This window comes from Meles meles, chromosome 7 (genome assembly GCF_922984935.1).
Source record: "Meles meles chromosome 7, mMelMel3.1 paternal haplotype, whole genome shotgun sequence".
Classification (NCBI taxonomy): domain Eukaryota; kingdom Metazoa; phylum Chordata; class Mammalia; order Carnivora; family Mustelidae; genus Meles; species Meles meles.
Genome location: NC_060072.1, coordinates 91,971,983 through 91,997,970, shown reverse-complemented (window position 1 = coordinate 91,997,970; position 25,988 = coordinate 91,971,983). Strand labels below are relative to the sequence as shown.

Genomic DNA, 25,988 nt, shown 5'->3' with positions numbered 1-25,988 from the left:
ATTTTTTTTAAGGGCTAATAAGTCAACCCCAAAAGAACTTGTCCACGATGTCATGCAATATTTAAAAACAATCTTCTATAGAATTTACCAGAGTGTGAAAGAGGTATGCAAACTCATCCATTTTGGCTCAGAAGTGTCTCAAGTGTGTGATAGGGCTGCGAGCATTTTGTCTGAGACAAATGTGAGTTAACTTTTAGACACCCCTCCTCCTGGGGACAGAAAGCTTTTATCACACAGAGATTCCAGTAACATGGTAGGAAGACTCCTACACATGCATTGTTAAATGGGAGGTACCTTTCCCTTAATAGGAAAAGACCTTTCGTTTTACAAAGACTAAGGCAGCCCTCTGACAGGAAGGGCTCTTTCGTGGTGAGCTCAGTGACTTCAGATCTTTTGTTCTTCAGTCTCCTTAGCTAGGGCAAAGGATGTGGCTGGGGTAGGAGGTGGAGATTATGCATGTGTGTGTGTGAGTGTGTGTGTTCTCATTTCCGCTTCCCCTTTCTGAGCTGGCAACAGAAGTTTAATGAGGACAGAGAGAAAGATACAACATGCAATATGATACTCTGTCACTCACTCAGTCCTCACTCAGACCCCGATACCTGGGAAGGGCTTCCCCCGGCTTCGCTAACCGCTCTGCCTCAAACTTTGCTCCCTACCTGCGGACAGGTGAGTATCATTTCCACCTCAATTTTAAGACTATACTGATTTGGGATGGTGCTGGGAGAGAGGAGAAAACAGGAGAGAAATCAGGTTGCCAAGAAAAGGGAAAAATCAGGAGAAAATCTTCCACATCCCTGACTTCAGTCTTAAAAAATTCATCACTGTGTCTCTCAGAGCAAAAAGGACCCTTTACTTTTTTTTTTCCTTCTGCCTACTACAGGAGAGGTACTCTATATAGGGTCACAAAACATGGGTTCTTTTGATGGTCTGAATTACTATTTAGGAATGTTTCACGTTTCGCGTGTGGGACGTTCCTCCGTGTGTCTTGCTGTATACTCCCTTGTCCTGTAATTTCAAGCTGATTCTAACTTCGAAAGTTTTTCTCAAGGAGTAAAGTTTCTCACTTCACTGCAGGTCCCATTCTAGTGCTCATAACTGTGAACTAGTGGGAATACCTCGCCTAAATCAGTGCTGCTTTGTGCAGGTGTACCTACTCTCCTCCGAAGCTGCAGAAGAAAGCTGACGAGGAGATAAGCTACAGAAAGATATGTTGAGAGTAGATATGAGGGAGAAGTCACGCAAGTGGACAGTGCCAGGCCAGTTTAACTGGAAGGCTCAAGAGGGACAAGCACATGTGGGGGTTGTTTATCAGGCTGTACATCTCAGAGATGGATATAGGGATACATTGACCACTTCATGATTTACATCATCTCAGGTGGGGAAGGATCTGTGTTCCTCCAACATCCCTTGTCTTAGTGGCAGCTGGGCTGAGAATGTCACCACCTACGTGACTTTTGGGGAAGGAAGAGGAGTGGAAAGATCTTCCACACTGGGGTTTTCCCAGGCCGCTGCTATGCAACTGAGCTTTCCATTGGGGTGGAGAAGAGGCGGGTCCCCGACACAGAACAGCAACAAGATAAAAGAGCCCCCAGAAATGGTTTGATAAAGATCATGAGGATTTCTAAATACCAGTGACTCTGTCTATCATTAATGGCTGCCTGTCTAGGCAAGGGGACTTCTTAGACAATATGTGGCAGGTGCTGAGGTTAGCAGATTGGAGGTTGAAGGCTTTCAGCTTGTGTGTACAAGCTGCAGGTTAACAGTTCTTAGGCTTGAGGGACTGGAGCTGAAAATCTGGTATGAGTCTCCTGTAACAGGAAGCATTAAGAGGAGGAGAGTAGGCCAGGTTTATCATGTATCTCTACTACATTATTATCAGAGAGAACAAGCAGAAGATAGAACAAGAGGGATAGAAAGAGATCTAACAAATGATTTCTTATTCACGGGCACCCCAGGGAGTTTAGAAACTCTTTACAGTCCTACTGATATCTGTTCCCCATAACTCCCCTGGTCCCTGAAAGGGAGATGGAACCCTGCAATTAAGCAGGGCTCTGGGAGTCAACACAATCATTTTTAGTTCAGGGTTTCTGATAGAGAATGACTCGTTTTCTAATAGAGAATGGAGAGAAAGTTTGGTCCCAGCTTAAATCATGACTCATGGGTCCACCCTGGGCTACAGTAAGGGAAAAAGATCCAACAGTGATTGTCACTTGATAATTGGCAACTATTCTGCTTTCCACCTAAAGGACAAAAGCAAAGTGGGCATCCCAGTACCCTTGGCACTTTTTATCCTCCCCACACCCAATCCCAATACAGAAAGGCCTAAACACAGATTCTGAGAAGAAGGGGTGTAGATCTTTGTGAAAGAAGAAGAGAGGAGAATTAAAATGAGCACATGAGAGAAAGAGCTGCCTTCCCATAGAAATAGAACCAAAGAATTGAAGACATGGATTCACAGAACTAAGAAATCCACTCACCCTCACTCCTGTCTCCAGACCAAGCCATCTATCTGCAAACAAGGACAGGCAAATGGAGGTTTCTTCATCTTGCTGTCTTTGTAGCACATCCAGGTGAAAAAATTTAGTGTCTCACAGCACTGAGAGCACAGGATTACTCTTTTCCAAATGTATAACTTTAATGTTTCCCTGGTACTTTATAAGCCTTCCATAAAACTCATTCACACTGTGGAGCTGGGCATAGGGAAGGAAAGGAAGGAGAGAGAAATAAATTTTAGATAGTCACTTTTCAGTATTTATTCAGCTGAAATTATTTATGGGAGAAAGACGGTAAGAGAGGAGGGTAAAATAGTTATATTCATTCATTGTAATTTTTCTTTATATTATTTATCAAATAACATCTCCTTTTTTCCCTGAAATAGATTAAACTGCTGCTTTAGACCATAGGAGTCTCAGAATGCTCAGATGCTATACTCAGGGGAGTTTTTGTTCTGAAGATCTTCCCAACTGCAGTGACATGGAAGAGAACTAGAAATTAGGAATATATTTCCTATCTATGCAGGAATGTGAGACCATATTTCAGGTTGGGGGTGTCAAATGGGGTGCTGTCACCCTGGCCTGAGATGGAGGTTGTCCTATCTACAGCAAAATGGCTGTCCTGGGATTTCCCAGCCCTTTGCAAGGGTGGTGATATGTGCATATCTTGGCTATAAATGTGGATAAGATGCAGAAGGTCTTGTTGTGGGCCCCATCATGGAAACTCTGTTTCCTTCTTATCTCCTCCCACGCTTGTTTTCACTCTCAGTCCCAGTTTACAGGCCCTGTTTGGGCATAGGCACAATATGGAAAGAAGTGAAGAGAGGTCTGTCTGGTATGTGTTCCTGGGAGGAGGCCCAGAGTGGAAACCATAGTGGCATGAGGAACGTGGTGTGATGTAAAGGAAAAAGCATAGACCTGGGGCTCAGATCCTGTGAGTTTCAGTCCCATTTATAACCTTAATATTTATGTGATTTCAGATAAGCCTCCCCTTCTCCCTCTCTCTCTCTCTCTCTCTCTCTCTCTCTCTCCTCACTTTCTCTCCCCCAACGCTTTCTCTTTTTCAAAACGACTGACCAGGATTAGATGATCTCTCATATCCCTTTGGGCATGAAGTAAGAAGGAAGGAACAACTTACTGTTTATGTTTTCTCTCTGCTCAGCAGCCATCTGGATTTGATACCCACTGTTGTATGCCACTGCTCACTCCTTCTTCTTTCTTATTCCTGAAAGTGTTCTGACTTTGGTGAATGGTTTTGACTGAGGGAAGATTAATAATAATAATTGTTATCGTTTAATCAGCACTTCCTTTATATATCAGGTACCTAACTTCCATTACCTGATATTAGCCCAAGTAGCCCAACAAGTTGTGTGTTACCTGTTTTATATACAAAGAAAGGTAGGTTTAGAGGGGACAGATGATTTTAGCAAGGACACACATACAGTAAGTAGATAGAACTGTGATTTCAAACAAAGCTAACTCTGATCCAAGGCCCTTGCTCTTTCTTTACAGGCCCTCTCTTTTCCTTCCCGGGAGTTGGCCATCTTCACTGGGCCCCTTAAAAATATCCCCATGAGACACCTGTAAGCAGAGCTGATATTTGGCAGGTACAAATTGGTAGACCCATAATGATTGCTAAAATATTTCCATGCCGATTTATGATAAATATCAATTGCCCCAAGTCCAGTGAGTAACCATGACCAACTTGACTATCCCAGCTCTCCCCACAAGGTTCCCCAGACCAGCGCCAGAAACTCAATGCCATATACTTGCAGGACCCAGCTACCGGGCTGTGACTGGTGTCAACTCTGATTGGTCTGTGTTACTCTATAACCATCCTTAAATGTTCTGAATGGCAAAGCAATCCGAAAGCAATGTGGAATCCCAGGCAGACTTTTTCCTCTCAACTGGAACCTTGTTGGACCTGCTGCTGAACTGACAGGTGAGCCTGACAAAAGCAAAATTGCTAGGGGCGACTGGGTGGCTCAGTGGGTTAAAGCCTCTGCCTTCGGCTCAGGTCATGGTCCCAGGGTCCCGGGATCGAGCCCTGCATCAGGCTCTCTGCTCCACAGGGAGCCTGCTTTTTCCTCTCTCTCTCTGTCTGCCTCTCTGCCTAGTTGTGATTTCTCTCTGTCAAATAAATAAAATATTTTTTAAAAAAAAGCCTGAAAAACAACCTGAGGGTTTTGAAGGGTCTGGTGTGGGAGGTTGGGGGAACAGGTGGTGGGTAATAGGGAGGGCACGTTTTGCATGGAGCACTGGGTGTTGTGCAAAAACAATGAATACTGTTACGCTGAAAAAATAAATAAATTAAAGTAAGGAAAAAAAGCAAATAGATTATCAATAGCTTATATATTTTCCTTTGTTTTGGTAATGATAGGAATAATTAATAAAGCTATTGTCCATTTAAAAAAAAGCAAAATTGCTTCGTAATCTAGTCGGGAGTTAGGAAGGAAAACTATGCTAATAACCAAAAAAAAAGCAACATTTCCTTCACTAGGATTGACACAAATCCAAGCATGAATTAATCTCAGTTTTTGCTATCTCTTCTATATGAGGCTATAAAGTGGAGAGTTTCTGTAGCATGTGAAATACAGAATTCACTGAAATAGTTTCTCCTTTCTTTTATCCCAAATTACGTGTACCACTGATACTTGGGTAGAGATATTGGTTTATTTTCTTATTCTATAATTAATGGAAAGACCGTATAACTAGAATCAGACCAACCTGAGTTTCATTCTCAACATTATAAGATCCTAATTATATGACCTTGGATAAGTCACATATGTCCCTGAGCTTCACATAACAATAGTTAGCTCAAACGTGATTGTCAGGATTAAGTGAGATAGTTTACAAGAAGGTTTTATGGATAAATATAAGGTACTCTGTACATCCCAGTAATTTTAGCACCTATCACTTTGGCACATGTTACTATATGGGGAATCTCTGACTACATCCTTTAGAACACAGACTGAATGTATATGGTGTACGCAATGCATAATAATGACAGACCCATAAAGGTTTCCTCCTGTTACTACACTTGCTGCTTCTGCTGGCCATTTTTGTTAGAAGATATTCTTTTCAAAGCTTTTAACTCCAGAACCTTCTTTTTTTTATTTTTATTTTTTTAACATCTTAATTTTTTTTTCAGTGTTCCAAGATTCATTGTTTATGCACCACACGCAGTGCTCCATGTAATATGTGCCCTCTTCTTTTGTCTAACTTCGATCCTGTGAGCTGAAAAGCTTTGCTTTGAGATATAACATCCTTGAAACAAAAAGAATTCCCTCCTGCTCTATTTGTTGTAATCAGATTCCAGAACATTGGCCAGATTGTGGAGAAATATTAAGGGAGCAAGCCTCTAGAGAGATGTAGGAAAGAGGAAAGGACAAAGGGCTGAAAATGAGAGCAAAAGGGAAAATACGTCTTTTAAAGAGTGACTCAGTGTGGAGTTTTTTAGGTTGAGGAGCAGGCAGTTAGTAGGAACATCAGAGAAAAAATACCAGCAGGCTAGGACTTCCTTCCTCACAGGAGTTAGATTAAATAAAATACCAAATACAAATAGATTGAATACAATAAACCAGTATCACTAAAATGGTCCTCAGATTCCAGGGGAACTTCTGACCAAGAAGCAGAAACTTCAAATGGAAAATTCTAGGAAAATATTTTTTAAATAAAGAAGAATTTGATAGTTTAAGCTTTATAAAATTCGGTGTGGCCCCTGTGTTCCGTCAACAAAAGATCAGCAGGACTATCCCCAAGCCTCTCTGCTCTTCACCGCAAGGTATAAAAATACATATACATTGGGATTTGTGACCTATGGAGAGTCGGGAGCCCCTGTCCTATGGCATGTACTAATGAAGTTAGTTATTCAGCATCGGTATGATTCTTGCTCCTCTGTAGGTTCAGCATTTGCTGAGCCTCTCCTGCAATAGGTACCCTGCTGGATCCTGAGATGGGGTTTGGGGGAAGGGTTGCAAAGAATGGGGCATGATGCCGAGACGGGTGACCTCTTCTCTCTTACAGCATAAGGTGTGAGCATATGTGCTATTTGCTAGAGGTGGGTGGGGAAGAGAATAGATGACTGGATAGGCCTTCAAAGTACAGATAGAATTTGTGTGGGTAGTGGGGAGAGCGATGAAACTTTCCTTAGCATAAGCTAAATAAAAAGTAGCAGAAATGTTCAAACTGTGCTGGGGTTCAGTGAGCAATGCCTAACAGAATTACACTCTTTTGGGCCCCTTTTGGGCTTCCCCAGTCCAAGACTCACTGCTTTCCTGAGTCCGTGGAAGTTGCGAGTGCAGGCACGACATAAATCAGTGTCACCGGGAAAAGGAATCTGCCAGATGGGAAGTAACAAAAGCCACGAGGCCATTTCCTAATGCTTCTGGGGAAAACCATGCAAAAGCATTTTCTTTTACAGGTATTATCCATACAGATATTTCAAACTCAACTAGAATAAATTCAAATGCATTGGTATTGAAAGCAGATTTATACATTGATTCCCACCAAATCATTTTTAAGAGGATGAAACTGCTGTCCGAGGAGGAAACCTGACTTGTCAGGAGTCAATGAGCTGGACCAGGTTGAAAGAATGCCCACGTCTACCCTGATTCCTAGTCACTACTCTTTTCACGATTCCCAACTCTCTTATTCATCTAGGTGTATGTACTTGTATGACTCGTCTTGTATGACTCGTATGTACTTGTATGACATAGGAACTATGTCCAGGCCCTTCTCTCTATTACAAAGCTGCCATCTGCAAGCATCCAGCCTGTAATTCTTTCTAATGCTGTCACTGCTGATGTGCTTGTCTGATATCATTTGCCGCTTCCTCCAGATTCCCACAAAGAATACCCAGTTTCTTATCTCTCAGCAACACAGCTTCCTCCTGTGATCTCTAACCAGACAGTTCTATCCCTCCCTCCCTCATAATATCACTGTGTTCATCTTGTTCCCATATAACACCATAAACATGTCTCTGCAGCAGAGATTTGGGGGAAAATGAACGTGTTCAATTCCCTGGGTCCATGTCCAGTCTGCCACAGCTGAGATTAGCTTAGATGTGCCTTGCATCTTTTCTTTCAGACTTGAAACCATGTTGCTTTCCCAAGGGAAGAAATTATTCCATTCTCACCCACATTGCTCAGAAAATGCCTGTCATTCTCAGTGGGCGGTAGAGTCCTTAACTCATCCAGGCTTTTTGTTGCCATAACCATAATAGTCATTTATTTATAAACCCTTCTTTGGAATTCTTCAGCACTGAGGATTCTGTTTCCATAGGCTGTAGAAGCCAGGTCTGACTTCATGAAGAAGGTTTACTAAGAACTGGGCTTTGCAAGTGCAGTGCATCAAAAGCCAAGGGACAGGAAGATAGAGAGGGAAAAGAACATGAGAAGAACATAAGGTTTAAAAGGAGATAAGCATTTTTAGGGGGCAAAAGAGAAATTAGCCTATATGTGTCCAACGTATTTTCAAAGATGTGAGATGAATGTAGAATAGATTCGTATCACAGAGAATGTCGAAACCGAAGTAGAGATCTCTATCTGCCATCTCAACTAACAAGATTCTGGCACTGCACTAAGCGTTATGGGGGTTCAGCTATAAAACGGCACATCCAGAAGTTTACAGTAGCAGAAGCATCAAATTTTAGGGCATAATGTCCCAGTCGATAAACTGAGACCAGAGAAAGTGATCGAATTTTCCAACGTTATACCACTAGCAAGTGGTAGAGTGAAGTGCGGTTCCTTCTTTCCTCCTTTCTTTCTTTCCTTCCTGCCTCCCTCCTTCCTCTCTTCCTTCATTGCCTCCTTTCTTCTTCCCTCCTTTCTTCCTGCCCTCCTGTCTTCCTTTCAAATTCCCCTCACTACCAAAAAATTCTTCTTTGTGAGCTGAAGAATTCTAAGAATTCTTGTGATTTCAATGAGGTCCATTTACTCTGGGAATTAAAGACAGTAGTCAAGTCAGCCTTTGACGTTTTCTTCTCTGGACCAACTGACATCAACCTACTCAACATTTTGAAGGTGCAGAACGAGGATCAAGACATTTTAGAATTCTTAAGTTCTTCTAGTTTCATCCTTTCTTTTATCACCCCACAAGAGCTATGACTAAAGGTCAGGTTTTCTCTGTGCCCCCTCTTTGAGGTTTCCCTGCATCACAAGCTGAATTTATTCATTTACTTGCTGTTCAAAGGCCCAGGCGTGGACAAAGAGCCAGGTGCTCAGGGTTAACAACGTCTCAGGTTAACTGTCTCTCATTGGAAAATACTAGGGAATGGACAGTACTGAAGTGAAAGAATTTAGGTCTAACCACAGTAACTATGCATCATCATTCTTCTCTGGGTATGTTTTGTCTGTAGGAAACAGAGGCATCCAAAACAATTTTATTGCCCTAGGAAGGCACTTTAGGTTCAGGATGGTCTTTCCAAAAATGGCTATGTTAAGGCCTCCATGGTTGCATACCTCCCTCATGAATTTGTATTGAAGTCTTTGAAGAATAGGAGTCTCTGGAAACCTGAACTCTTATATTTTTTTCCTCCTGCTTTCCCTTACTCCAACAATTAAGAGCACAGCTATGAGGATGGGGCTGTTGAAGGCACCTCCAGAGAGCAGAAGGATGATTCGTGAAGACCCTAGTCAGGCTTCTCTGTGTCCAGTGGGTTGAGTGTGGCAGGCGGGGAAGAGGCAGGAGGATTGAGCATCCACTGATGAATGTGCATTAACCCCAAGGCTTTTTAAGCTCTATTCATTCGGGCAAGATTCTTCCCCTCTTTCTTCCTCTTTCAATAAGTGGCTTGTGCCTTCAGAACATATCTTTTGGAAGACACAGAGATGTTGAACAGGCAGTGTTAAATGAAATATAAATGTATAAATGAACTGAGGAGTTAACTGCTAGCTGTGGGGAAGCCCACGTTGACAAATTAGAAAGGAATGACTCTGCAGTTCATGACTGCTCATTGTACAAGACAACATCTCTGCCTGTTTGTTTGTGTTATGGGATTTTTTTTCCCAAGAGAAATCTTATGTGGACCCCCTAATATATAAAAGAGCGGGGGAAACAAACAAACAACAGACTCAGAATGATTCTAGTTGGAGTGACATCCTGGCTGTGGCACCTTGGAAATTTTGTCCAATGTTTGAGATCTGGAAATTCTTCATTTATCTTTACGAAGACCAAATAGAGTGGACTTTATCAATTGTCAATTTAAAGATATTCTAATTTTAGTAGAAGAGTCTGAAAAACAACATTCTTAAGAATTGAAGAAAACTGTTTTCTAAGACAGTATGCCAGCCATCATGAGAAGTAGCAATTCTTTAAGTTAGAAGAACTTTCTCAATGTCCCTTAAATCATAAGATGTTTGAAGTTCCAAAATTTGTTGATTTGAAATACTTGCCCTGGTATATGTCAGAGCGTTTGTGGGGGGGAGCTGTGGGGCAAAGACAGAGGAAGGGCTGGACAACTCCCCCCATCCTTCTTGAAAGGGCAGAGGGGTCATGCTCCTCCATGCATTGCTGAGAAGATGTGGGGGCAGCCCTGGGGTAGTTTCTGAATGGATCATGAGGGAGTTATCACTGTATTTCAGCTCTCCGAGCAGCATTCCTGGGGCGGGAGGCCCTAAAGTCTGAGCCAGGGCCATGGAGGGCTCTGTGCTGAGCCCCACATCCTGGGAGAAACGGCGGACCTGGCTCCGGCAGAGCCGCCATTGGCAGACCCAGGTCCTGGAGGAGGAGGCCGCAGCTGCCCTGCAAGATGTCTCAGATCCTGAACCTTCCAGTCTGGACGATGTTTTCCAGGAAGGTAAGAGGCAGTTAGACAACAGACAGACTTGCCCATGGTCCACTAGGGGAAACATGCCAGCAGGCACAGGTCTGCAGAGTGTCCTCAGTGGATCCCTTGCTGACTCTGGGTCTTCAAGGAGGCTCATTTTGATGGGTATAATGCATTTAAAGGAAGAGTAAAGAAACACAAAATATATAATTTGGGGAGAGAAATATAGGCATAAAATAAGGAAAAATAAAATACATTTTTGCATCATCCCCAGAAGCTCTCTGTAAGAGCCTGAGGTCAGGGTTCTCCTGAATGCCTTGGGGTATTTTTATTTTGTCTGGGCAACAGAATGACACTCAGTTTGGATGCCTGGACTCTGGTTACAACTCTGCTGCAAGCAAGTTGTGTGACTTTTGGCAAGTCACTTACATCACAAAGACATATTTGTCTGATGGAAGTGGTGGTACCTGAAGTCTGAGTAGGATTTTTCTTTTCCTCCATGCCTCTCAGAGCTTCTTTGAGGTTCGAATGAGACTACAAACATTAACGTTAAAAACAAAAACAAAAAACCCTCGTATAAATAAAACCATCTGGCAAAAAACAAAAGCACAAACACAAGATTGTGATTTTTTTGTTGTTGTTCCTTTTTTCTCTGTTATTTATTTTTTATTTTATTTTAAGGAGAAGGATCCACCCTGTTCCCAAACCCTGGAGAGAAGGGAGCCGTGGGCCTGTCATCCTGGGCATTTTCCAGGTTCTAGGAGGAAGGAGGCGGGAGGCAGAAAGAGAGAAGAAGCACCCACTATTTTTATACATGGATGTATTCCTGTCATATCTTAAAGAAAAGTTTTATGGGGGGAAGAGTCTTATGATGTGGCTCACAAAGGATACAGTTGCAGAAGGAGATGGGTTGCAGGGAGGAAGTCTGACCTCCTTCAGCTCTCACGGTGATCTGACCTCTGATATTTCCAGGAAATCCAATCAACAAGATTGAAGACTGGTTGCAGGATTGCGGGTAAGTCCTAGGAGGCCCTGGCAGTAAATGCAGTGCATGTGTGAAGAAGCTTGCTGGTACTGACTCTTCGGAACCCAGAGACAGGAAACGGGTTTGATTTGGGCCTAAAGATCAGGAGTGAGGTTGAAATGCTGGGTGGGGGGGACTATACAGGTTTGGGTGAGTGTTACCAGTAACTGGGCCTGGGCTGTAAATGAAGTTTACTCCGAGCTGAGACGAAGTTAGGGTGGAGGTCTGGAAATCCAGGCTGGATGTGGTCTAAAGCCCAGAATGATGGAAACGTCTGGGGACGGTCTGGGCTGAGTGGCATCCATTGCTTCTCCTTCAGACTGGAGTCTTACACCGTGTAACAGAAGAGGAGTTAGAAACCTCATTGTTCTTATGAGCACAGGAATTCATCACTGCATTTATTTCTACTACAGAACACAGGACGATGGGCTAAGGGTTTATCCCGGTTATTCAAAGCAGTGAAGAACAGGAGCAGGTACCTCAAGATAAAATGCAGTGTCTCCCTCCTCAGAAACACTAAAATAGGAGGCCCCACATCCCATCAATACCATTTTAGGCTCAGTCTACCCAGACACAGAGGGAAAGCTTCTATGCCTTACATAAGTCTGATCATCTATGTGATAATTCTGAGAATTTATAACTCATGCCCGCTCCTTCTTTCCCCTCCAGGAATGTTTCAAACTTTATAGAGCCTTTAATCTGAACTCACCCATCAACACATAAATAAACCCATCCTTGCTTATTTGGTAGGAAATAAATAGTACCGAATCATCTAAGGTTGTTCATTTCAACTCTGCCCCAGAAAGTAATGCCCGAAAGGATTTATTCTGTGTTTTTGTGGGTTTGCAAAACATACTGTCCTTATTGTCCTGACCTGGCTCACAATTCATTGCCTTCACAGTCTATAAAGGGTCCTCAAAGCTCAGGAAGTGAAGGGATGGTAGAAACAAGAATGTTTGCACAATCTAGTGTGTCACAACTGTCTTAGGATTTGGAACGCCTCACCTGGTATCTACAGGAGGACCAGTCAACTCAGTTAATGCCTTTATGTCATTAATTACTCCTGAGTCAGTTTACATCACTAATGACAGAGCATTTGCTGATATCTGATTGTCTAAATGGCTTAGAAGGGGGCCAAGGAGTTTAAAATATGCTCCTTGACTTCAAACATACTACATTCTAGCTGAAAAAAATAAATTCACAGGAATACAAGATTGTAAACTCCAGAGATTACCCTTCCCCACTTATATTCCACAGAGATAAACCCTAAACCAAAACATGTACTGAAAAACTGGTCTGGTGAATCAAAAGGCTCAGAGTTGATCCTACACTCCTACAAACTATCTGTGTGAGCACCTGTCAGAAAACAACCAAAACTCCTAGCTCAGATGCCTCACCTATAAGGTGGAGACTTAGAACAATAATGTCTCAAAGTTTCTTGTGAGATTTAAATGAGATAATATGTGCACAAGTGTTCTCTGCCCTGTAGTAAAATGTGAGCGGTGAGGTTTAAAAGAAGAGACTTTCTGCTACTTTAAAACAGCTCTGTCTATAGACTTAACATCTGTCTATCTAAATCTCATTATTTCTCAGAAAAATATGTCCAGAAGTGATATGCACCAACTTTAGGACAGTGGTTACCTCTGGGAAGGAAAAAAGTAGGAAAGAATGGGAGTAAAATGAGACTTTAGTTATATTTTAATATTATATTTATGTTTTTTGACAGATCAGAAATGAAAATGACAAAACGTTTACCTGTGTGAAAACAAGGTGGCAAGTGCAAGGGTGTCTGTTACATTTTCTTTCCCTTTCTATGTGTTAAAAAATTTTAATATTTATACTTTGAAAAGCCCACAGGAAAGTCTCTTAACACATATTTGTCTTTGCAGGGGGAATTTAGGCTCATAAAATATTTCCAACTTTCTCTATTTTTAACCTTCTCTAATATATATGTAATATTTCTTAGTTATATGGGAAAATTAGAAAAATTAAAGGCTGATGATGGTGATGGTAGCGAGAAAACACTGAATTGTGATAATAGATGATGAAGAAGAGGGGGAAATGGCATTGCAGATATGCCACTCTGACTCACACAGTGTTCAGTTCATAGGCTGTTGAGACCACAGAGGAAGGAAGATGAACAAGGAACCTACATTCACAGGACATCTGTCCACTCTGTTGACAGGTGCCTGCAAGGCGTTTTTCAAATTTTACTTTAAGACTGTATAGTTTCCGTTTTCTTTCCAATGTCAAACAGACATCCTCCGATAGGAAGACAGTTTTGTTTTCTGATGAGCTCTCTAAGAAAGCCCACCAGCTTCCTGGGTGATTGAACATCAGTGTATTGAATCTAGTGGCAGACCATTCTGCTGCAGGTCAAGATCATGTGTATTTTTACAAACTCTGCCTATCCTTTTGCTTCCTCCTCTTAAAGCTCTTGGGGGTGGGATGGGGGGTGGGGGTTCCAGGACATGAGTGTGTTGCTTGTGAATCATTGGAGGTAGGGTTAGGAGCTCCAAAATCATCTGCATTGACTTCAGCTTAACTCTCTATAAGCAAAGTCTATTAAAATTGCTGGAAGAAGCTAAAAATAGTCACATCCTTCTCACAATCTGATCTTCCTTCCTACTTTTGCTTATGAATTGGGTATACAGGAGGAGTGGTACCGTGGATCTTGTATTTCAGACTTGAAATGATGCAAAGGGCTCTTTCAGTGGAAGATGGAGAGAGAGAAACAGCTATAGATCTAGTCCCTAGTCATCAATTTTATGTCCTAAGAAATAACCCATGAAAGGCCTGGGACTTGGGTGATGGCCATGTCATTTTAAATCAACTTCAGTTTGATCAGTAGATCCAGATGCCTGTCTGTACTTCTGTGGTAGATTCCACACACAGAGCCTACTGTTCCAAGGCTCATCCTGGACTGGTCTTCATATAGAGAATATGTACATGCCTACCACAGCACAACTAGAGAAGAAAAATGTACGAGGAACACCGAACAGAAACTTGTATCTAGTGAATAGTACTGAGTTTTGAATAGACAGACCAGAAATTTTATCAGAGGTATTTTTTTTATTTCAGAAGAAAGCTTTCCTTTATTTTTTAAAAGATTAATTTATTTATTTAAAGAGAGAACATGACTGGGAGGAGGTGCAGAGGAAGAGAGGGAATCTCAAGCAAACTCCTATGGAGCACAGAGCTGGAAGCAGGGCTCTATCTCACGACCCTGAGATCATGATCTTAGCCAAAATCAAGAGTCAGACACTTAACCCACTAAGTCACCCAGGCACCCCTATCAGTGGTATTTTTAATGTAAATTTTATTGAAGTGTAGCATATGTATCAGTAGCATTTTCCTTTTTAATATAGCTGTGATACAAATTAACAGGTATAAGTTTCAGCTATGGTGGGTGAATACGTTCTGGAGATCTGTACAACTTGGTGCCTGTGATTAACAGTGCAGTACTGTGCACTTCAAAATCTATTGAGGGTAGCTCATGTTAAATGTTCTTACCTCAGGGGGAAAAAAAAGTCAAAGGGAAGCAAGGAGATTCTGGGAGATGTTGGATATGTCTGTTAACTGATAATGGCATCATGGGTGTTTGAATATGTTCTCTTAAGTATACATTCAATACGTACAGATCTTTGTATGTCAGTTATACCTGCTAAAATAATAGCCATGTAAGTTATGTTGAAAAATAAAATATTTACTGAAAAATAAACAAGTATTAAATATAAATATAATAATGTAAATATATAAATATAAATAATAAATAAATATATATATATATATATAAATAAATACAGCCACAAAATATGAAGCAGAGCATTACCAGGGATCCAGAAGTCTCCTTCTGGAAGGTCTCCTTCCATTCATTATCCTGCTTCCAAGGGTAACCCATACCTCACTAATAACATCATAGAAAACTTTTGCACTTTTTAAACCTGGTATAAATAGAATCATACAATATGTGACCTTGTATTTTTTAATTTTAATTTTTTATTGAAATATACTTGACTACAATAGTATATTAGTTTCAGTTGTACAACATAGTGATACAACAATTGTGTATGTCATGAAATGCTCACCATGATGGGCGTGGTCATGTGACCATACAAAATATTTTTTTAATTTTTATTTTTTTTATTTATTTATTTTCAGCGTAATAGTATTCATTGTTTTTGCACCACACCCAGTGCTCTATGTAGTGTGTGCCCTCCCTATTACCCACCACCTGCTTCCTCAACCTCTCACCCCTCCCCCCGCCCCTTCAAAACCCTCAGGTTGTTTTTCAGAGTCCATAGTCTCTCATGGCTCATCTCCCATTCCAGTTTCCCTCAACTCCCTCTCCTCTCCATCTCCCCATGTCCACCGTGTTCTTTGTTATGCTCCACAAATAAGTGAGACCATATGATACTTGGCTCTCTCTGCTTGACTTATTTCACTCAGCATAATCTCTTCCAGTCCTGTCCATGTTGCTACAAAAGTTGTGTATTCATCCTTTCTGATGGAGGCATAATACTCCATCATGGATATGGACCACATCTTCCTTATCCATTCATCCGTTGAAGGGCATCTTGGTTCTTTCCACAGTTTGGCGACCGTGGCCATTGCTGCAATAAACATTGGGGTACAGATGGCCCTTCTTTTCACTACATCTGTATCTTTGGGGTAAATACCCAGCAGTGCAATTGCAGGGTCATAAGGAAGCTCTATTCTTAATTTCTTCAGGAATCTCCACACTGTTCTCCAAAGTGGCTGCACTAACTTGCATTCCCACCAACAGTGTAAGAGGGTTCCCCTTTCTCCACATCCTCTCCAACACAAGTTGTTTCCTGTCTTGTTAATTTTGGCCATTCTAACTGGTGTAATGTGATATCTCAATGTGGTTTTAATTTGAATCTCCCTGATGGCTAGTGATAATGAACATTTTTTCATGTGTCTGATAGCCATTTGTATGTCTTCATTGGAGAAGTGTCTGTTCATATCTTCTGCCCATTTTTGGAGATGATTATCTGTTTTGTGTGTGTTGAGTTTGAGGAGTTCTTTATAGATCCTGGATATCAACCTTTTGTCTGTACTGTCATTTGCAAATATCTTCTCCCATTCCGTGCGTTGCCTTTTTGTTTTGTTGACTGTTTCCTTTGTTGTGCAGAAACTTTTGATCTTGATGAAGTCCCAAAAGTTCATTTTTGCTTTTGTTTCCTTGGCCTTTGGAGACATATCTTGAAAGAAGTTGCTGTGGCTGATATCGAAGAGGTTACTGCCTATGTTCTCCTCTAGGATTCTGATAGATTCCTGTCTCACATTGAGGTCTTTTATCCATTTTGAGTTTATCTTTGTGTACGGCGTAAGAGAATGGTCGAGTTTCATTCTCCTACATATCGCTGTCCAGTTTTCCCAGCACCATTTATTGAAGAGACTGTCTTTTTTCCATTGTATATTTTTTCCTGTTTTGTGGAAGATTATTTGACCATAGAGTTGAGGGTCCATATCTGGGCTCTCCACTCTGTTCCACTGGTCTATGTGTCTGTTTTTATGCCAGTACCACGCTGTCTTGTTGATCACAGCTTTGTAGTAAAGCTTGAAATCGGGTAACATGATGCCACCAGTTTTGTTTTTGTTTTTCAACATTTCCTTAGCAATTCGGGGTCTCTTCTGATTCCATACAAATTTTAGGATTATTTGCTCCAGCTCTTTGAAAAATACCGGTGGAATTTTGATTGGAATGGCGTTAAAAGTATAGATTGCTCTAGGCAGTATAGACATTTTAACAATGTTTATTCTTCCAATCCAAGAGCATGGAACGGTCTTCCATCTTTTTTTTTTCCCTTTTTATTAATTTTTTCAGCGTAACAGTATTCATTCTTTTTGCACAACACCCAGTGCTCCATGCAAAACGTGCCCTCCCCATCACCCACCACCTGTTCCCCCAACCTTCCACCCCTGACCCTTCAAAACCCTCAGGTTGTTTTTCAGAGTCCATAGTCTCTTATGGTTCGCCTCCCCTCCCCAATGTCCATAGCCCGCTCCCCCTCTCCCAATCCCACCTCCCCCCAGCAACCCCCAGTTTGTTTTGTGAGATTAAGAGTCATTTATGGTTTGTCTCCCTCCCAATCCCATCTTGTTTCATTTATTCTTCTCCTATCCCCCTACCCCCCCATGTTGCTTCTCCATTTCCATCTTTTTTTTTTAATGTTTTTTTTTTTATTTATTTGACAGAGAGAAATCACAACCAGGCAGAGAGGCAGGCAGAGAGAGAGGAGGAAGCAGGCTCCCTGCGGAGCAGAGAGCCCGATGTGAGGCTTGATCCCAGGACCCTGGGATCATGACCTGAGCCGAAGGCAGAGGCTTTAACCCGCTGAGCCACCCAGGCGCCCCGGTCTTCCATCTTTTTTGTGTCTTCTTCAATTTCTTTCATGAGTGTTCTGTAGTTCCTCGAGTACAGGTCCTTGACCTCTTTGGTTAGGTTTATTCCCAGGTATCTTATGGTTCTTGGTGCTATAGTAAATGGAATCGATTCTCTAATTTCCCTTTCTGTATTTTCATTGTTAGTGTATAAGAAAGCCACTGATTTCTGTACATTGTCTTTGTATCCTGCCACGTTACTGAATTGCTGTATGAGTTCTAGTAGTTTGGGGGTGGAGTCTTTGGGGTTTTCCATATAAAGAATCATGTCGTCTGCGAAGAGAGAGAGTTTGACTTCTTCCTTGCCAATTTGGATACCTTTTATTTCTCTTTGTTGTCTGATTGCCATTGCTAGGACTTCTAATACTATGTTGAACAAGAGTGGTGAGAGTGGGCATCCTTGTCGTGTTCCTGATCTCAACGGGAAGGCTGCAAACTTTTTCCCATTGAGGATGATATTTGCTGTGGGTCTTTCATAGATAGATTTTATGAAGTTCAGGAATGTTCCCTCTATCCCTATACTTTGAAGCGTTTTAATCAGGAACGGATGCTGGATGTTGTCAAATGCTTTTTCTGCATCAATTGAGAGGACCATGTGGTTCTTCTCTCTTCTCTTATTGATTTGTTCTATCACATTGATTGATTTGCGAATGTTGAACCAACTTGTAACCCAGGGATGAATTCCACCTGGTCATGGTGGATAATCTTTTTAATGTGCTGCTGGATCCTGTTAGCTAGAATCTTGTTGAGAATCTTTGCATCCATATTCATCAGTGATCTTGGTCTGAAATTCTCCTTTTTGTAGGGTCTTTGCCTGGTTTGGGGATCCAAAATTTTTATAATATTATTGACTATATTCCTGACGCTGTACTTTTCATCCCCATGACTTGCATATTTTATAACTGGAAGTTAGTACCTCTTTCAATATGCAGTGTTTCCTGTCTGTTTCTTTTACTCAGCATGATGTTTGTGGTGCTCGTCCATATTTCTGCATGCAGTGACAGGTCATTCTTTTTTATTGTTGTGTAGCAGCAAAATGTATATTTATCGTACAATTTATCCATTTCACAATACAAATTTGGTGTCTCCCAACTCTGGGCTATAATGAATATTATTTCTTTTGGTGAACAGACATGGGTATTTCTATTGAGTGTAGACAGTGGAATACTAGTGTGTTTCAGTTGTAGTTATAATAACAGTCAGTTTTGGCACTTGCATTAATGTGTAGCTGCAGCCCAAGCATTAAATACAAGAGTAAATCTCAGTATTCTAGTAGTTGACTATATAAGTTATGGGGTTTTTGGAGTAATATTAAATATAAATTTATACTGATATTTGTAATGGTATATAGACTAAAATTTATGTTTGTGATACGATCTTAAAATACATTTTTATATAATTATCCGTTAGGAAAGAAGCACATATATGTAGTTCTAGTTATATTATTAGAACTATTCATTCTTTTTTTTTAAGATGTTATTTACTTACTTATTTGACAGGGAGAGAGGGAGAACAAATGAGAGGGGGGAGTGAGAGAGGGAGATGCAGGCTTCATGCTGAGCAGGGAACCTGATGTGGGGCTTGATCCCAGGACCCTGGAATCATGACCCAAGCCAAAGGCAGAGCCATTCAGGTGCCCCTAGAGTTACTCACTCTTGATTAGCTTAGATATTGTTATACACTTTATTTTTTTTTTAAAGATTTTATTTATTTGACAGACAGAGATCACAAGTAGGCAGAGAAGCAGGCAGAGAGAGAGGGGAAAGCAGACTCCCTGTTGAGCAGAGATCCTGATGCGGGGCTCGATCCCAGGACCCTGGGATCATCACCTGAGCCGAAGGCAGAGGCTTAACCCACTGAGCCACCCAGGCGCCCCTTGTTACACATTTTATAATGTACGTTGGTGTGCAGGGTTTTTTTCATGAAGACATAAAAATTCAGATTTTGGAAAATGTTGTTGATTTTTCAGTATTGAAAGGAAAACATCTATAAAAGATGTCTACACATGCAATGATTTATTTTGTAAAACTTAAACACAGCTGGATCTACAGATGTTCAATTAGTAAACCCATTGCTATTATTAAATATTTCATTGAGTGATTATATACTGAGATTACATCCAAAGCATCATGCGCAACTTCCCTTTTAAAAACTTTCAGAACTTTTCAGTCCTTGAAGCAGACTTAGATAATGACAACAGATAGGCCTCCAAGTCCTCCTGTTGGGTATTTGAGAATGCAACAGCAGCCAGGAAGCAGGAATACTGTGGTCCCAGTTCACCACTTTTCATAGACTGCTTCACTCACCTGCTTTAGACACGGAATACTTCCTTGTCTGTAAAACTGAGCTGTTTCTCGCCACCACGTATGCTGATTTCTGTCTGTTCCTCTTGTGGAGATGGTAAAAGTTTGATAAGAAGACCCTATCTTAAAATGTAAAACTAAAATCTGTAACCAAGATTAAGTATCTGCTGCTTCCTGAGAGACATGATCATCAGCAAGAACATGGCTCCGAGAAAAGGAAGAAGGTGTGGGAAGCTAAGCTGACCTCCTAGAAGTTGAAAAATATCAGTATTTGTATCTGTGACGGCTCCCAAGCCTCTGCTTTTTACAAATGTATCTCTCTGGTTTTGCCTCTATATTCCGTCTTTCCTATTCTACCAAGCATGTGCAGACTTGTTGCTCACCAATCTGACCATGGACAGCGCAGTCTGTGCAATGGCAGCCCACTCTGCAGCGCGTACACACATACGCAAAGATAGTACCGTGCGGCACAAAATCCAATGCTCTCCAGTCCCGCTTCCCCTGGCCACTTTGGAAAACTTGCCGAGGGACTACTCTTAGTTTGCTTCAACCTAAAAACAATTAAATACTGCTTAATCTCATTAGGAAATTATGAGAACTAACGGGACACATTTGAGAAAAAGTCCCTTGGAAAATGTATTTCAACCTATAAGATTGTTTTTGGTCCTCAGATACTCTGAAGAAGGCTTTTTTGAGGAAACAGGACAGTCAAGCTACAATGGTGAGTACAGGCTCTGTTCTTTCTCCTGTTGTTCTTCTACCAGGATAGTGACATGGCTGCATGTGTGTGTGTGTGTGTGTGTGTTTATGCACATGCACTTGCATATGCAAGCATAAGAACGCTGGCTTGCTTTAATTGCCTGTCTATCGGTGGTCACAAGGCAATCCAGGAGATCCAAACGATGGAGTAAATGTTGGCTCAGAGCTGACAGGCTAACTAGCACTAAAGATTATCTGCTGTCAGTGGTTGCTCAGCTAACAACCACTGCTATGGGGAAAGAGTTTTATAAGATGTGTGTGCTCACTATCTGACAGAGGATTGTATGCATGACTGTATGATATAGGGGACAGGTTAATTACAGGTGATTGTTTATGTCTTTCTTTTTTGTGTTTATGTCTTTCTAAATCAAAATATGTATGTGACTTTTGAGGTAGTATATGTAGAGTTGGGGGAAATTTTGCAAATGTGATGTGTGACATGATTACATGGTTACAGATGTTCATATGTACAGGTGTGTGTGTGTGTGTATGTGCAAGCCTATTTTCTCTGACTTTTGCCTTATTTAACAGGGTGCCTCAGCCACGGAACCAGCTTTGAAGATGACTTGACCCTAGGAGCAGAGGGTAAGTGGCAGAGCCCTCTGATGTTGGAATTAAGGAAGGGGATATATAAGAGATGAATTCAGGGTAGAAGGAAAGGGAATAGCTGTAGAAAGAAACAACCTATTCCCTGGGGTCTTACCTGTGGGGAAAGAGCAGTCTCATTATGAACTAATATTAAAACTCATAAAGCTTCATGTGCCCAGAAATACTTCTTTACCAGCCTGACATGACATCTACCAGTTCATCATTAGGGCTCTCATCTGTTCCCTGGGAGGACAACATATAAAATCACCGTAACGTTGGCTGCCCAGACATCTTTAAAACTGTATAGGAAACCCAAAGCAGCCTGAACAGTGGGTACAAGTAGGAGACTACACTGAAGGAGAGAAGAACTTGAATAATGGATGGAGATGTGGCAACCTACCAGAGTCTCCTGAGACCTCTGGAGACTCATGTGAGGCAGGAACACTACTAGCCTGAAGGGCTGAATGATGTTCTCTTCCTCAGAACAGAGAAACTCTTGACTCAACACCAGTCATGGTATATAATTCAGAGGCTCCAGACCACTTCTTCCCTGCCATATCTGCCCCCCTTCCTGCTCTATGTTTGATGAACTTTAGATAACCCACAAAGAGCAGAGTTCATGGGGTTCAGCTAGCCTGTAGTAGGGGCAGAGGGGAGTGAAGGGGACTGAGTGTTAATTACATAGAGGCAGCTTGGGTGATTTTCATTTTCCTTTCTAACTTTCTCTTTGCCTTTCTGTTCCTTGTCCAGCCACACTGTTGGCCACCGAAGGCAGAGTCTTCTCCAGGTAAGTGTTAGGTTCCCCCAGACTGAATGATGTATTCTTCAGGAGCTACTGAACAGGTGTAGATGGCAGAGACAAAGAGATGAAAAATAAAGAGCCCAAGAGTCACAAGAGAGAGTGAGCTTTTCCAACCAGAAATGAGCCCTAGACTTAGCTTTTCCAGTAGACGATAGAAGGTACTCAGGAGGGAGTAAATATGCCCACCAGAACATGTCTTGGATCCAGGGTGCAGACTGCTTACAAGCTTACAATGACATCAACTCTGATCTCTGCAGGAGTTTCCTGGACCCAGTCCGGCCCTGCCAACTCCTTGATCTTGGCTGCAGCTTGGCCTCCAGCAGCATGACAGGTGGCACCAACAAGACTAGTTCAAGGTAGGTATTGGGTCTAGCAGGGGTGTAAGGGTGAGAAGGAGGAGAGGATCAAGAGAATGGAACCAAGAAACTTGCCCATTTTTTCTGGAATATCTTACTGGAGGTTTTATGCACTCGCATACTTGAGAAATATGGCCATATTTACTTCAAGAACACTGAGGCATGTGGAGGAATCTACTGCTCAGAGCTGGATGCTCTGTAAAATAAAGGTGACCTTGTACCACAGGAGGTGTAGCATGGGGGTCATCACAGTCCCTGGACTTACAGTAAGTGCTCAATCAATAATTAATGAAGGTATTGCTTGGTTGGTTGATTGAATGAAACAATAAAATATTAATTCACTCGGGCAATCTCATACCCCCCAATGCAGGCCAGGCATAACTATGTGGAATTAGAAAAGACGAAGAAAAGTGCTTGCCCCCAGGAGCTCAACAATCAAAAAGGGTGAACAAAAGGTGCACACAAAGAACTTTAAAACAAGATAGAAAGTGAGGGGAACTAATGTGGTGTAATAAAAAGTATTTGGAATTTGGTGTCAAAGTTTGAATCTGAGAATCGGTCCTCGGATTTATTAGCCATGGTACTATCTGTAGTGATTTGTCTTTACTGAGCTACAGTCCTGGCCAGACCCCACTTCAATTATGTCAGAATCTCTGGAAATAAGACCCTGATATCTGCATGTTTTTATCAAAGTACACTTGACATACAAATTTATATTCATTTCGGGTGTACAACATAGTGATTCAACAATAGTATACATTATGCTGTGCTCACCACGGTAAAGGTAGTCACCATCTGCCACATACCATGTTATTACAGTATTACTGACTATATGTCCTATCCTGGTCATCCTGATGACTTATGTCTGTAGATTGGGTAGTTGCTGAGCTCTTGTGCATGTCACCCAGCCTGGTGGTAAACATATTTGGATGTAGGTACATGTGAGTTCCATTCCAAGAGATAGAGAACTTGATCTTCTGTAATGCAGGGCTTCTGTCCTGAAAATAGTACTACGAAAGGGTCTACCTCTCAAAATCATGTTTTGAACATACCTGCATTCGTTATTTTTACCCTCAGGGTAAGAATAAAGTTTTGTCTTTCTTACATACTTCTTGCCTAGTTGTCCCACACAGCCATGAAGTGAAGCTGGGGAGCAGTGCAAAGCTCTTGGTAAAAGCCAGCCAAACCATAGTGTGTGCAGGTGGGAAAGGACTGATTAATAACATAACCACAAGATTTCTTGAACTCTAGTATGCTTTTGATTTTTTTAAATCCTTCTCATAGCACATTTTCATTCATCTGTCATGGTGTTTAAAGTACTGCAATGGGGGTGCCTGAGTGGCTCAGTTGGTTAATTGTCTGCCTCTAGCTCAGGCCAGGGTCTTTGGATCAAGCCCCGTCACCCACTCCCTGCTCGCCAGGGTATTTGCTTCTTGCTCTCCTACTGCCTCTCCCCTGGCTCGTGCTCTCACTTGCTCTGTCTCTCTCCCTCCCTCAAATAAATAAATAAAATCTTTCAAAAAATCAAGTACTGTGATAGAATCTAATCCAATTTTTAAACCAAGGCTGGATTGTAATTCCATGTTTCATACAGAAAATGTATGTTCACAGAAGTGAAAGTTTTTCTCAAAGTCAAGATGGAAGGTAGAGATATGATCAGAAACGTAGCTCAGTCTCCTAACACATTTATTAAATACTCTGGATGACCGTGTAACTCAAAGTTGCCCCTATTTACCAAACTCCCTTTTTTCAGCGTCTCTGAGATTCTGGACAAGGTGCAAGAAGATGCAGAGGATGTCCTCTTCAGTCTGGGCTTTGCCCAAGAGGACCACAAGGACACTTCGCGGATTCCTGCCCGATTTTTCACCAACCCCTCTCAGGCCAGAGGCATTGATTTCCAGCTTTTCCTGAAGGCCCAGGTGCGGAGGATAGAGATGGAGGACCCTTGCCTCATGCTGGCCAGTGAGTGTTCCCATGGATCTGCTCTACTTCTCTGCCATTCACAACAGGGATCCGTGGCTCCAGATCCTGCTTTCTCTCAGTCAGTTTCACTCCACCCTTTGTCTTCTGTGTCTATTTCTCGGCCTCCTTTTCAGTGAAGATGGAGAACTTTGATGTCTGCTTCTTCCTCTTAAAGAAATAGTCATCAAGAGACCTCATATCACTATTGCTTTCTTAGGGTTTCTCTTCTTCAGCTGAATCAAATGAGAACAGTGTCTTTAAGTCTTATTCTTGTTTTTATTTCTCAGTTGCAACAGTAGAATGTTCCCTTTTTACAGCCACTGTATTAAAATCATTTCCTTTTAGAGCAATAATCTCAAAGTTCTCAAAGGTAGATATGTTAAATTGTCCAGGGACTTTATAAAACATTCAAATTCATAGGCTTTTTTTTTTTCATAGAGGGAAAGGCTCAGGAGTATTTATTTTAAACAAGTACATGGGATTCTTATGTATAATCTTTAGAACACATCCAGGGAAACAATTATTTAAGTTGTTCTGATTTCATATTAAGGAAAGATAAAAGAGGGTTTCTCTAGCTGGATGAGGCATAAAAGACTCTATTTGATTATACATATTAGAACATGTTTCAAATTATATTCTGCTACACCCCCAATATGATTGCTTTCTGACAGTATTGTTTCAGATTCTTTGCATCAGATTCAACTTAAAATAAGCTTGGTAAAACCACGCTCCTGAGCTCTACCTGTTGCAACAAAGATTTTGAGTTATAGTATTTTCACAACCTTAGATGATTCTTATGCACACTATTAGAATATAATTGATTGAATTTATTTTATGTACTATGCACATAACTAGGTGTTAAATTCTGGAAAAACAGACTAAGCAAGAGGTACACAATTCTTAAGCCTTTTGGAAGCCTACAGTTTAAGAGATGTATGGCTCATCACAATGTTTTTCAAACATGGATGTCCATGTGAATTACCAAATGGTATTGTTAAAATGCTTGAGATACAGTCTGAGATTCTACATTTATAACAAATTCCCAACTAGTGCCAATGCTTCTGGGCTAGTGACCACACTTTGTGAAGCAACATCTAATAGAATGATAAAGTCGTAAGTGTGAACCCCACGTTGAACATAATGTTTAATTTTTTAAAAATGATATCAAAAGTTCTGTACCCTAGTCTATTGGCTAGTAATTGTCATTATTCCAATTTATTGATACTCTGAAGCATTCTAGAACCCTAAAGTTTTGTTACTGTCTAGGAAAATGAGATTGGTTTTGTCCTTTATTTTGGTCATGTTTGTCATCTAAAGCTAACAGTAATTGAAGCCATTGTTTAGAACATACTGACAGCAGAAAGGATATGTGAAATCAAGATATAGAAAACTTCCGCATCCCATATAGAATTAATTTGGGACTGAAGGAAAATATCTATTCAGATGGGGAGTCAAGAAGTCAAGAAAGTCAACAAAGGGGATCCTGAGTATGAGAAATCTAAATGGGAAAAATGCTGGTGGGGAAA

General features: G+C 41.3%; 1 protein-coding gene across 4 annotated transcripts in view; it reads left to right on the top strand.

The window, feature by feature from the left end:
* Window positions 1-493: 493 nt before the first annotated feature.
* The window catches only part of TESPA1 (thymocyte expressed, positive selection associated 1), a 39,284-nt gene continuing 13,789 nt past the window's right edge, over window positions 494-25,988 (top strand). For 2 of the 4 annotated variants that reach the window (XR_006819643.1, XM_046012273.1), the window contains exons 1-9: window positions 494-666; window positions 4,268-4,434; window positions 10,076-10,290; window positions 11,233-11,275; window positions 20,667-20,716; window positions 21,286-21,339; window positions 22,093-22,129; window positions 22,402-22,500; window positions 24,254-24,462. Coding sequence is in view for 3 of the 4 variants with exons in the window: in XM_046012273.1 (XP_045868229.1) it covers window positions 10,128-10,290; window positions 11,233-11,275; window positions 20,667-20,716; window positions 21,286-21,339; window positions 22,093-22,129; window positions 22,402-22,500; window positions 24,254-24,462 (655 nt within the window). In the remaining variant the exon portion in view is untranslated. Of the gene's footprint in view, window positions 667-4,210; window positions 4,435-10,075; window positions 10,291-11,232; window positions 11,276-20,666; window positions 20,717-21,285; window positions 21,340-22,092; window positions 22,130-22,401; window positions 22,501-24,253; window positions 24,463-25,988 lie in introns of all 4 variants that reach the window. The other 2 variants (XM_046012275.1, XM_046012274.1) reach the window with 2 other exon arrangements.